General features: G+C 53.4%; 2 protein-coding genes across 3 annotated transcripts in view; both read right to left on the minus strand.

Moving 5' to 3' along the window:
• Positions 1-5765: 5765 nt before the first annotated feature.
• On the minus strand, positions 5766-7454 carry LOC308349588 (protein FAM209-like; the record flags this gene model as incomplete). The annotated part of the gene is made up of 2 exons (XM_080814365.1): positions 5766-6023; positions 7206-7454. 2 exons carry the CDS (start codon positions 7452-7454, stop codon positions 5766-5768), a joined length of 507 nt encoding a protein of 168 aa, XP_080670491.1.
• A 3164-nt stretch (positions 7455-10618) lies between these two features.
• RTF2 (replication termination factor 2) overlaps positions 10619-12324 on the minus strand; it is a 40936-nt gene continuing 39230 nt past the window's right edge. Inside the window, exon 9 of one of the 2 annotated variants that reach the window (XM_080814367.1) lies at positions 10619-11374. In XM_080814367.1, the coding sequence (XP_080670493.1) occupies positions 11199-11374 (176 nt within the window). In that variant the 3' untranslated portion in view covers positions 10619-11198. Of the gene's footprint in view, positions 11378-12324 lie in introns of both variants that reach the window. The other variant, XM_080814366.1, reaches the window with a different exon arrangement.

A 12324-nucleotide genomic window follows, 5' to 3' on the forward strand; every position in this document is an offset into this window, starting at 1 on the left:
TGAACTACTTTATGTGTGTCCTAGAATTGAACAAATCCGTAAATACAGATCTCAAGGGCTGGGTTTGTCCCTGTAGGAGGAAGGAGTTATACCCACGGGGCAGGGGGGGTGGCTAGAATGAACCCAGGTGCTAGGCTGGAATCAGAGACACCAGGACTAAGTCACGGTCACTGATACAGAAACAGAGACCGGGGTGGGGGACAACTACGGCATGCGAGGGGGCGGAGAGCTGGGACAGCCCCGTGCAGAGCAGCGCGGCTAGCTGCCTGCGCCTGGTTGCCGAGCGCCGTTCTCCAGTGCGAGGAACGAGGGCTCTTTGGAGCAGTGGTTGACTCTGACACAGGGAAGGGACAAGATGGTCCTGGAAGGTCTGGAGTTGCCGGAAAGTAAGAAATTGATCAAAAGAGGATGGGGCTCGTTCAAAGTACACAGGAGCCCACCTGAGGGAACCAGCAAATGTGAGCAAGAAAATAAATAACAATATTGGATCTGGGGGCGCCTGGGTGGCTCAGTCTGTTAAGCGTCTGCCTTCGGCTCAGGTCATGATCCCAGGGTTCTGGGATCAGGTCCCGCATCAGGTTCCCTGCCCAGCGGGGAGCCTGCTTCTTCCTCTCTCTTCCCCTGCCCTCCATCCCACTCACGCTCCTCTCTCTCTCAAATGCATAAATGAAATCTTTAAAAAAAATATTGGATTTTAATACAAGAAAATAAAATAACTATGTGTCTATATTGGTATCAATAAATAAATAAATGGGGGAGAAAGGACAGGAGTCCCTTACAGTCGTCTCCCAATTAATATGAAGAAGGAAAGAGGGAAATCAAAATCACCACCAGGCAAATGCCGATGCCACCAAAATAATTATTGCAGAAAAGACCGCAGACGGATGCTCGCAGCAGTGGGTGAAAGTTTGAGGGGCCGATTGGTGTAGACTCAGAGCATCCTCTAAGGTGTTTCTAGCTCACAGTGAAGCAGCAGCAGGCGCCTCTCTACCCAAACTATGAAGGTCAGTATGAACAGTGCAGGGGTGCAGGCACCGGGACACCACACCAAGTCTCTGGTGCTCTTGTCGAGAGGGCAAAACCTCATCCCGATCGTGAGGAAACAAGCGTTGTTCAACCCCGACGGGGGGGACCCTGGACAGAACAGCTGATTGCTATCTTCACCACCGCCAAGGGCATCACAGGCGAGCCTGGGGACTGTTCCACTAACGTGGGATGGCTGCGTGCGCCGTGGGCTGCTGGCTGAAGTGAAATCCACATTAGTTAGTGCACAGTGTTGCCCCCATGTTACAGCTTTGGGTTGTCACGATTCTACCCCGGTTACCTGAGCGGCCAACATTCAGGGGCGCTGGGGGAGGGGCGCAGGAGAACTCTCTGTGCTCTTGTTTTCTCTAAATCTGGAATGAGTTCCACGTAGGTTTTCCGAGATCTGGATGGAGTACCCATTACATGCCAGCTCTGTTCCAGACACTGAGGACACTGCGGTCACCACAGCCGACACCATCCCTGTACCTCATGGAGCTCATGTTCCAGGGGACCAGGAAGAAACAGCTCAGTAAAAAGCACAATGTCACACAGTGATGGTATTGCAAAGAAAACAAATGGAAGTGGATGAGGTAGCTAGGGTGGCAGAGGGAGATCACCGGGTGGTCAGTGAAGGCCTCTCTGAGCCGGGGACCGTCTGGGCAAAGGTCAGAATGACAAGCAAGACAACCAGCACTGTGACATCTGGTGGAAAAACTGACCATAGGGAGAGAGGCCATGTGCAAAGGCCCTGGGGCAGAAACGGGCTTGGTGTGGCATAGCTGGGAGGAGCTAGGTCACAGGGCTCGGTGGTGGGTGGGATGCTCCTGTGAGTCTGTTGGGACAGCCCAGAGGGTATGTGACCCAGACTGCTACAACTCCTGTTGTGTTTATGTGTGTTTCATCAGACTTTTTGATTTACTGCATGGCCCTCACTAGAATATAATGTGGAATCTCATTGTAAAATGTTGGCCACGCATCCAAAGTCATAAAGATTTTACTGGGGGCCAAAACATACCCTTTGCCACACGACGTGGCATAAATCTGGGCGTAAATCCCCGAGAAATAAAAACACACGCCCACACGAACACCTACGGCGCGATCCTCTGTAGCCGACCTGTTGGTAAGAGCCGGAGCCCGCAAATGACCAAAGTGTCCCCCGGCACGCGGAACACGGATGCTGAGATGGGCCCGGAGCCCCCGCCCAGAGAGCCACTCGCAGGGAACGCAGGGCGCGGCGCAGAGGGGAGAAGCCAGCCTCAGAGGTCGCGTTCGCAGGACACCTCCACACTCACCGACACCCTCCAAACGACGGCATCTGAGAGATGGAAACAGACGCATCGGTGCCGGCAGGATGATGGGGGCGATTCCGGAGCCCTCGCGAGGGGCAGCGGGCAGAGGTCTCCGGGGCCGGCACACACCTGTCTCTTGGCTGTGGGGCAGGTGCGCCAGTCTCCACGGGGGGCAAAATGGCCCAGAACCCTTCACACACACCGTCCCAATGTCGGGTCCCTGCTTTTGTTTTCCTACCACCGTTACGCCGCCCCCCCCCCAAAAGATTTTATTTATGTGCAAGAGTGAGTAAGAAAGTGGCAAAAGGAGAGGACGAAGGAGGCCCTGCCTGGCAGGGAGCCCGGTGCGGGGCTCGGTCCCAGGACCCCAGGATCATGACCTGAGCCGAAGGCAGCGGAGCCACCTGGGCCCCCGGATGCCCCCATTCCTGATCCGCTGCCGATAATCCTTTGGTCCCACTTCTCAGGTTCAGAGGCCGGTGCCTGGGTCAGAGGGAAGGTCATGCAGGCCCGGGAAGGAGCACGTGGAGAGATCCGGCAGGTTTACGTGTGTGTGCGCACACGTGCACAGGCCGCGTTACTGTTTTCTAATTCCGTCAATAAATTACCACAAACTGAGTGGCTTGAAGCAACACGCATTCCTTATCTCCCAGCTTCTGTGGGCTGAAATCCAAGGGTCAGCTGGGGCTGTGAACATGGCAGTGACCGCTCCCTCACAGTCATTCGAGAGAGAGATTGGCTACACGGGGCTGGGTGCCCCCCGGGGACCCCCAGGGTTCTGCCCCCCTCCCCCACCTGTGCCCAGATACAGGAGAAAGGCCTTGCGGATGACCGTGCCAAGGGGGGCACCGACGGGCCTCCCACTTCTTCATTAGTCCCTGTACCTGTACCCTCCTGCGAGCAGCCTCCTTCTCTGCCGCGGGGTCTGGCGTGGGCCCCAGTCCCGGCGCTCACACTGGGTGTAACCCCCACCCCCGAGGGACTTGTTTCTAACCAGTAGCTGATGTGAGAGCTGTCACTCCTGGATCCGCTCTCCATCCTGTGAGACTGGGATCTTCCTCCTCCTGCTGGTCTGGAGGGAGCAAACCACAGTGTGCGCCGCTCCCCGATCTATCCCCCTCCTCCCAGCCTCCCAGGTGACGACAGGGAGCCAGCGGTTACCCTCGGCCTGTCAGCTGCTCTTCTGAAACCACGGAGTGTGGTGACAGGAGGAATTGAATTCATGCTAGAACAGCAGAATTCAGTAGTTTAAGCTCTAGATCGCAAATCGAATGCATTTTTGTAGGAAAACATTGCATGCGATTGACTGGGTTCAGAAAACACTGTTCTCCAGGCCAAACTGTGGTCTGCGGAGGTCTGCAGGAGGCTAGGCCCAGACTCGGGGACACGATTTTATAGAAATTGCTACATCCAAACGCACAGTAGATTTTGTTCTAATGTATAGCCTCGGTCACCTTGCTCTAAGGAAATTGCGAGGTTCTCTGCATTTTCTTACACGCCGCCTCCCCCGCCCCGTCTTTCATTGCTCGTGACAAGGACGGGACTACAAAAACTGTGATTTATAAAATTCCATGTTCGCCTAGCAGACAAATGTGGGAGGTTTGTGACATTTACAGCTGAATAGATCTGATTCCCTTGAACGCTCTCCCTGCTTGTTAGCATGTAAATAAGATTAGCATAAACTAGGAGTTGGCAAACTTCCCGTAAAGGGCCGTCAGTCAGTGTTTTCAGCTCTGGGGGCCATCGGGTTTGTGTTGCAGTAACTCAAGCCTGCCCACGAGCATGGAAGCAGCCACAGGCAACGTGGACGTGAATGCAAGCGGCCGGGTGCCGACGAACGTCATGGACACCGCAGTCTGAGTTTCATGTCACTTCCATGTCATGGAGTATTACTCCTCTTTTCTCAACCACTTAAAAATAGAAAAGCCATTATTAGCTCGTGGGTACTGTAAATAAAAATGGGCAGCAGGCTGAGTTGGGCCCGTCAGCCAGGGTTTGTGGCCTCCCTGGCCTTTTAGATGATCTCCATTCATCTAACATCTGCACCATGTTGAGATCAGAGATTACAGCCGCGAGATCTGGTGCCTCCGAGTGTGCGGGGAAGACATTCGCGCAGTCCCATTTGCTTGGACTACTCAGAATACCGGAGGCACAACTCAACTCCTGCCATTTTCCCCATCCCGTAAAGTCAAGACCAAGAGTCAAGTGTTCAGGAGGGACAAGACGGGGAGAGAGGGGCCGGCGGTTTTGGTCTGAGGTCTGACGCCTACACACGGGACAGAGCCTGAAGACTTTGCCCAGAGAGTGGGAATTCACGGAAGGAGATTCCAGCCTCCTCCGCCAGGCACACACAAGTCGGACTCAAGTAGGTACACGGACATTTCATGTCTTCTCCAGGCTCACACCTGCGGGTCTGCAGGGCTGCCCGCTGACCTAGACTGGGGGTCAGTAAAGCTAATTTAAGGGCAAATGTAGTTCCCATCAGCTGCACTAACATGCCAAAATGTCCCAGTTTAAATATGCGTTATAAACATTCTTTTTTTTTTTTTAAAGATTTTATTCATTTATTTGACAGAGCGATCACAAGTAGACAGAGAGGCAGGCAGAGAGAGAGGAGGAAGCAGGCTCCCCGCTGAGCAGAGAGCCCAATGTGGGGCTCGATCCCAGGACCCTGAGATCACGACCCGAGCTGAAGGCAGAGGTTTTAACCCTCTGAGCCACCCAGGCGCCCCCGTTATAAACATTCTTATCGACTACTTTGGGAAGCCCTGGTTAGCTCATCTGTATCCAAATTCCATTGAAAATTCAGATCTATTCTCGATTTCTTAATCTAACTAGACATCTGGTAGAAGAAAAAGTCAATACATCTCATGCACAAGACAGAATGAATAAAAAGACTTTTCTGGTGAGAAGAAAATCTAATGTTTCTAGAATCCAGCATTCCCTGACCGACACACGCATGCACACGCGCGTGCACACACACACGCACGCACAACCTCTTAATTCAATCATTTCCTTTTAAAACTATAATTAAAGTTGGCCTTTGTAATAAATTATAAAGATAAAACTTGGTTCCATCTTTTGCACAAACTGCTACTACAAAGGTAACTACTATGAATATGGTATCTACATCTTATCCCAAATTTCCTAAGCCTAATCGCCACCCCCCAGGGCCAGGGCGTCACCGCTGAGAAGACTGCCTCTGTTACCGTGTTGCTCTCTGTGCTCTCCTCACCACTCACTGCGCTGGGGCTGGTGAAGAAGGCAAACAAAAGAGTAACTGCTGTGCCTACTGGCCTCCCACTTATTTTTTTTCTTCCACTTTAAAAAAGGAGAAAAAAAAAAGAAAGTGCCAACTTGGAGAATTCTTTCTTCAGAATAGTTTTATTGGTTTCCATATGGTTTGTCAACACTCAACTTTGTCTCTCCTACTCTGACACACAAATCCACTCATTCCGTGTCTTCTTCGCCCCATATTTCATAGATGGTGATATTATTGTGTGGGTCTGCAGGTAACTCCAAGTTCTGAAGCTTGAGGCTAGTTGCCATGGCGACTTTCAGATTCCGCACCTTGGACACGAATTTCACGAGGTCCATCTCCAGTTGGGTTAAGGTATGGAACGCATAGTCTTTGTTGGGGGAAGCATTTTGATTTTTCTTTAGTGGAGAGCGAAATGAACAGCCTCGAAGGGCAGAAGGATGCTGCTCCTGTCAAGAAAGATACTCAGGGTGAATAATATGGTTGCCTTTGTTGGTTTTGACACAGTTCCAAGAGTCGGGCTCCCCTAAGAAAAGATGGTTCTCACACTGCACTCCAGCCCAGGGATTGGCAAACTATGGCCCAGTCTGGCCCACCAATTGTTTTTGTAAATAAAGTTTTATTGGAACACAGCCTTGCTCATTTATTTGCACATTACATAAGGTTGCTTTCAGGCTAAAATGGCAGAGTTGGGTCTGTGCAACAGAGACTGTATGTGTTGCAAAGCTGAAAATAGCTACTCTCCGGTCCTTTCCAGAAAAGGCTTGCCAACCCCTGCTCTCTGTTTGGACACAGGGTCATGAAGTGTTGGGCTGTCTAGCAGAAAACATGCCATATTTCTCTCCCTTTCCCCATTTGAGGACTATTCAGTCACTTTGAGGAGCTGCTACTTCTTTACACTTTTATCCCTTCACGACAGATCTTTTCCCTTACCTGGAATAATGATACCATTTCCAACGGTTTGGCAACTTGTAAAAAATAAAGAATTTTAAAAAACAACAATAAGAAGAAATAAAGAATTTCTTTTAGGGAAGTTAAGAATCAGGAGCAGTGAATCTGTCTGTGAATAATGTTGACCTGAGACACACCAAGTTCTCAAATCTCTCCTTCATTAGAAAAAAATCTCATTTATTAGGATAAATAGCAGGGCACCCGAGTGGCTCAGTTGGTTAAGCGGCTGCCTTCGGCTCAGGTCATGATCCCAGGGTCCTAGAATCAAGTCCCACTTCGGGGTCCCTGCTCAGCGGGGAGCCTGCTTCTCCCTCTCCCTCTGCCTGCCTCTCTGCCTACTTGTGCTCTCTCTCTCTCTCTATAGCTGTCAAATAGATAAATAAAAATCTTAAAAAAAAATAAGATAAATATCAAGCCAAGCTTTTAACCAGCCAATAAGTGGAAGGTCGTCTCCAACCGCTAGCCCTGACCCCTGAGGGTCTGGGGACCACTGTCTTCCCTAAGGACACGCCAGGAAATGAATGTGCCTGCGTGTCGCAGGACCACCAGGCAGGTGCCTCGCAGCCCGCTTCGTTCTACCGAAAGGCCCCGCCTATCAGGACCAGCGCGCGCGTCCCTCGGAGCCTGACCCGTCTGAGACGGAACGAACGGGGCGGGGGAGGAAATGGGGCCGCCCTTACCTTCCTCCTCTCACTATCTCCTCGAAACTTCAGTGTCGCATACAGCACAACTACGAAGAAGAGCCAGAGCCATTTGCTCCCAAGCCAGCCTTGGGCGTGCTCTGGGAGATTCTGCCTGATGCGAAAGTGCCCTCCGCAAGGCACCTTCCCCTGGGGTTCTTTGACTTTCTCTCTCAGAGGAGAAAACACAAAGGCGTAGCCGCAGCAGAGGCACAGAGGCAAGAACAAGAACCATGTCAGCGTCCGCATGGTGAGCCGAGGTGGGGGACGAAGTCGCTCATGGTGGGTCTGTTTGCCTGCGCACCTGGAGACTGGGTGCCTGGGACCGGGCCATTGGTGATGTCACAGAGCCCATTGTGATGACTTCCGGCCAGAGGAGGAGGCTCCCAGGGGTGGTTGTCCGGGAGCAAGGCTTAAGGGGAGGGGGAGAAACGGCGGGTGGACAGTGAGAGTGGGAGCACGGGCACCGTGGGACGCCAGCTCCCTCCCAGGACATTCTTTCCGACCCCTGGGAGAGGCCCTCACCTAGTTCTGTTTCTCGCTTGTGGAATCCAGACATGATGGTGAGCAGGTCCACCCAGCGCATGTCCCTGTCGGGCCGAGGGCCAAGTGGAGGAGAGATTAAACAGAGGCCACAGACGGGGAGCCGCCGGTGTGTTTGGTTTTGCCTGCATTGTTCCTAAACATGATGATTTGCCAACTTTTAGATGTTGGGAGGGACTTGACTTTTGAAACCGTGGTTTTTGGCTTCCTTTGAAAATAGGGATGATCTGATCATACTGGGCTGTTCTCTGCTGGAATCCAATAGGCCCTCTGGGTGGCCGCACTCTCCTCAGTCGCCACCACTCCCTCTCGCCTCACACCTCCACTCACTGATCGTCCGAGTGTGCGGTGCCCGCGTTAATTAAGGGTATCAATTACTTCATTAAAATTGTGATTAAAACAGTACTTTAGGAGACCAGAACAAAAGGACGACTCTAGGTTAGGTTGTGCAGGGAGCCTCTCCCGAAAAAGATACTCGGGTAGTTTGAGGGGTGACGAGGAAGTGCTGGCATCTGCGTGGCGTGAGGACCCAGAGGGAGAAGGACCCAGCCTGTAGGACGACCAAAGCCAGTGCCGGGAGGAAAGCCAGGGCTCACTGGCCGGTGTGTTCCAAACCATCAGTTTTTAAAATGATAAGAAACCAAAAGAATCTCGTTTCATGGAATACAAGGCAGCTTGTACCTCTTTCCCCGTGTTCTCTGATTCGCAGGCTTAGTCCCTAGGAATGAAACGTTCTGCTATCATTAAGGATCCACCGGGAACCCTCCCTGTGTCGCGCACTGTGTTGAGCTCTGGGCATAGAGCAAGGTTTCGTAGGACTACTTGAATCCACAGGGGAGACGGCTCCGGCATGTGCACAGCTCACGGAAAGGCGGGGGCCTTCCTGCAGTAGGTGGTCTGCGAGGGGCTGGCAGGGATGCAGATCCAAAGGTCTGATTAGAAAGTAGGCAGTTAAAGAAGCCTTCCCAAGGGGCTACTTTGTAGCTGCTCCTTTGGGAAGCAGGTGCTGGTGTCTCCGGCCACATGCTGGGGGTGGGGGGGGTGCCCCGGTGACCCTTGGAGGCTCATCCTTGGAATCGAGGCTCGGTCCTGACTCACCTGAGCAGCCTCACGTGGCTCTTGTGGGAGAGTCACCCCTGTTGCCGAGCTACGGCTGCAGGATATTTTGGGGTGGCCCCATGTCTGTGTGGACCCTGTAATTTAAGTCACCCCCCAACAGTGCTCTAAAATGTGGCCGTTACGGTGTGATGCAGTGAGGGGCACACAGACGTCACGCACACGGGTGACCCCACACAACGGGAATGCTCGGGAACTCTCGTCCCGCCTGATTTTTGTTATTCGGAAATGTTGACATAGATGCCGCGACAGGAATCACACTGTCTTAGTTGATACTGTGTTCAAAAGTCTAAAGCACTTTTCAAGAGAGTGAGGGCAAGTGGAAAAGCAGCTACAAAGCAGAAAGATCTTTGAGCCAAAGTGTTCTCTGGGTCCAAATCCAAGAACAGGTTCACGGTGTTGAGTGGAAATCTTCTCAGTTCATCGTGGGGAGGCTTTCGTGAGATTTCTTGGAAATCAAAGACTGGAACAGCCTGTGTTTGGAGCTCTCGCCCTCCCGGGGCCCTCCTGCCTGGCCCAGCGGCTCGGGCCCTGCCGGGTGGGCAGAGGAGGTGGGGCTTGCGGGCGCTCCTCGGCACCCCGCGTGGAAGCCTCACCCCCACTTCCGCTGACCGACCCACTTGGCAAGTCTTTGTGGGAGAGCCGGGCGTGGCGTCCTGACGGGACACGAGCTGTGACTGTGTGCGCGATGCTGCGAGATGATGCTGTGTGACCTCTGTCGCCCTCTCTGTGGCGGGCGAGTCCCAGGAGACGAGGCCTGTTGAGGCTCCACTCGACGCAGCGGCAGCTCTGAGCCACTGCCGCCCTGCTCTCCTCCTCCTGTGTCCCCGGCACCCTGCCAGGCCCGGGGGGACACGGGCAGACTGCTCCCCACCTCCGGAAGGACAAGTGCTGCTCCTCGGGCCTCTGTGGACTCGATGCCTTGCTGGACACGGAAGGCTGGAAGGAGCCCCCACGGCAAGCTCTCCCCCGGGGCTGCGGTGCTCTCGGGGGTGGGGGTGGGTGCTGCTGAGTGTGGCAGAGGCTGGGGGGGAAGGGCGGGGCAGGGGGACACTCAGAGCTTGGAGGTGACCTTGAGGGCAAGCAGGCGGCCTGAGCTGCTCAAGTTTTGATGCTGGGGACACTGTGACTGGGTCACGGGGAAAAACTGGAGACAAACTAATCCCCACAGAATAAAATTAAGGCTAAAATGAGGTAAATTGAAGTTGGCAGAAATAATGGCTGTTAATATAAAAAAAAATGCAACAATTAGGAAATGGTTTTACTGGGCTGTATAGGAAATGGGTGAGGAAAAGAAAATGGGCAATTCGGTTTTGTTCTGGAAACGTCCACCACAAAAATTCACTGACGTGAACAGAATTCTGATTAAAATGATTCTCTGTTCCTAACAGAGACACCTCAGGGCCGAGCTTCCATTCCTCGGAGACCGAGGACATGGGGACACAGTCCTCCCGCCCAGGCCCCTGGCCTTTCTTCCCAGCTCCGTCCGTCTCCCGCGTGCTGATGGAAACCGACCGTCTCCAGACAGCCGGGCTGACGGGGGGGAGGGGTTCCCAGCTCTGAATCAGTCCCACAGGACGTTTCCATGCCTGACATCAGCACACGGGATGGACCGGTAAGAGACACCGATTTTACACAGAACTGCCCTCATCTTCTGCGAGAAAAGGGAACTCATGATGTGGAAATGCTCTGATCGCCATCAGTGGAGAGGCTGTCATTTTCTTAAACATGGGAGAGAGAAAAATACAGACAGATGAGAGAAAGGGCAGACTTGCTTTATTTTTATATCAAACCCTCAGGTGCCCAACTAAAAGGCTTCCAACTTGAAAGTGATAAAAATAAAGGAACCTCCCTCGAGACTCGACCGGGAAGGCCGCAGCGCCGCTGGAGGGGGGGGCGGGGGGCAGAGGGGTGTCCGCCAACGGACGCGCCGGCGGGGTGCGTGGGAAGCTCACGTTCTAAAGTCCAATTCCACCTGGTCTGTTTCACTACCGGCAGCAAAATCATTAGAATTTTAGGCAAAATGGGCCACCCCCACACCCCAAGGAATCTGGAGTCTTTATTTCAGCCATAAAAGGTACAGAAGATGCCTCTTTCCAGGCCCCAGGGAGAGCACGAGCCTGCGGGAGGGGGCGGGCCGGGCCCAGCACGTCACCACAGGAACCCACGAGCGTCACAAGCAGGGGAGACCACGCCAGCTCTGGGGGTTGGGGGGACGACTTTATAGCTCGGCGCAAACGGAGAGCCAGCAGAGGATAGGGCACGGGCATGCCCCGGCCACCTGCCCCGGTGGAAACCAGACAGGCCTGTGTGGCACGGGGTGCAGCACGCACTTCAGAAGCAGTAGGATGTGTGGGTGACCCAGTGGGCGGACTCCTCCTTGGAGCGCTTGGCAGAGCTGTGAGTCGTGAAAAGGGACTTGTAAGCTTCCGACTCTTCGCTGTCAGCAATGGACCGCTTTGGGGGTCCACACAGAGGCTTCCCGACTTTTCCAGAAGAGCTCCCGTTTGCTGCTAAAGCATGAAAAGCCAAATAATACGTTAAGGTTGGGCCTACAGCTCACTCCACATATCGCGTTCTTAAAAAGGGAAAAAAAAAGTCTATTAATCTCAGGAATCTCCCTCTTCCTTGCTTGGGGTCAATGCGAAAGTACATCATCTCAACTGCCAACTCCTAGAAACAGATGAAGCTCCTACACCGAAGTCTATCACTGAAAACCACACCAGTGACTGTTCGCTATCCTCTGCGCTCCGGTGCCAGCCCCGTGAAAGCTATAGATCAGATCGCCCCCAGGAGAAGTGCCACCAGCCTGCCTCACAGCGGCAGGTGTGCAAGTTCCAGGAAGCCCGGTCACCTACCCCCAGGCCAGTGGCCACGCTGTGCAGGGTGGAGGCTGGAAACCATTAACCACGGTGGTAACCGTGGCGGGTGCCACTCAAGACACAAGATTACACCTTCTTTCGCCAAACAATAAATCTGTGTTTCCTTCTTGTGAAATCTATCTTTCAAGATAAAGGTGGTGAGGAGAAACGCACTGAATTCTGGGCTATGTGTCAAATGTCCCTCTGACACTTGGCCAGAGGCAGGTAAAGGGAAGGCTGGTGGACTGCCAGGTGTGGTGCACATGAAACCCCAGCCTTATCGGGGACGTTCCCGCCCATGCCCTGAGCCTTGGGCCACTAACCAGTTTCGTGGTACATCTGAGTCCGGCTCCCTGGGCAGCCTGGGTAGCCTGGCGCCAGAGGCAAACTCAACAGAAAAACAAGTAGCATCGGTGGCCAGACTCCTTCAACCAGGCTTTGGGGTAGAGCGGCTGTCTCTCAGCCTCCCAGAGAGCTCAGGGACTACTTTGAAACTGACTTAGGACCAGCTCGAGCTTTCAGATTCGCTCCAGTGGAACTGGGACAGGAACTGGGACAGGAACCCAGGACCAGCTCCTGGGTCGGCAGCCCTCTCAGCA

This window comes from Martes martes (genome assembly GCF_963455335.1).
Source record: "Martes martes genome assembly, chromosome: 9".
Taxonomy (NCBI): Eukaryota; Metazoa; Chordata; class Mammalia; order Carnivora; family Mustelidae; genus Martes; species Martes martes.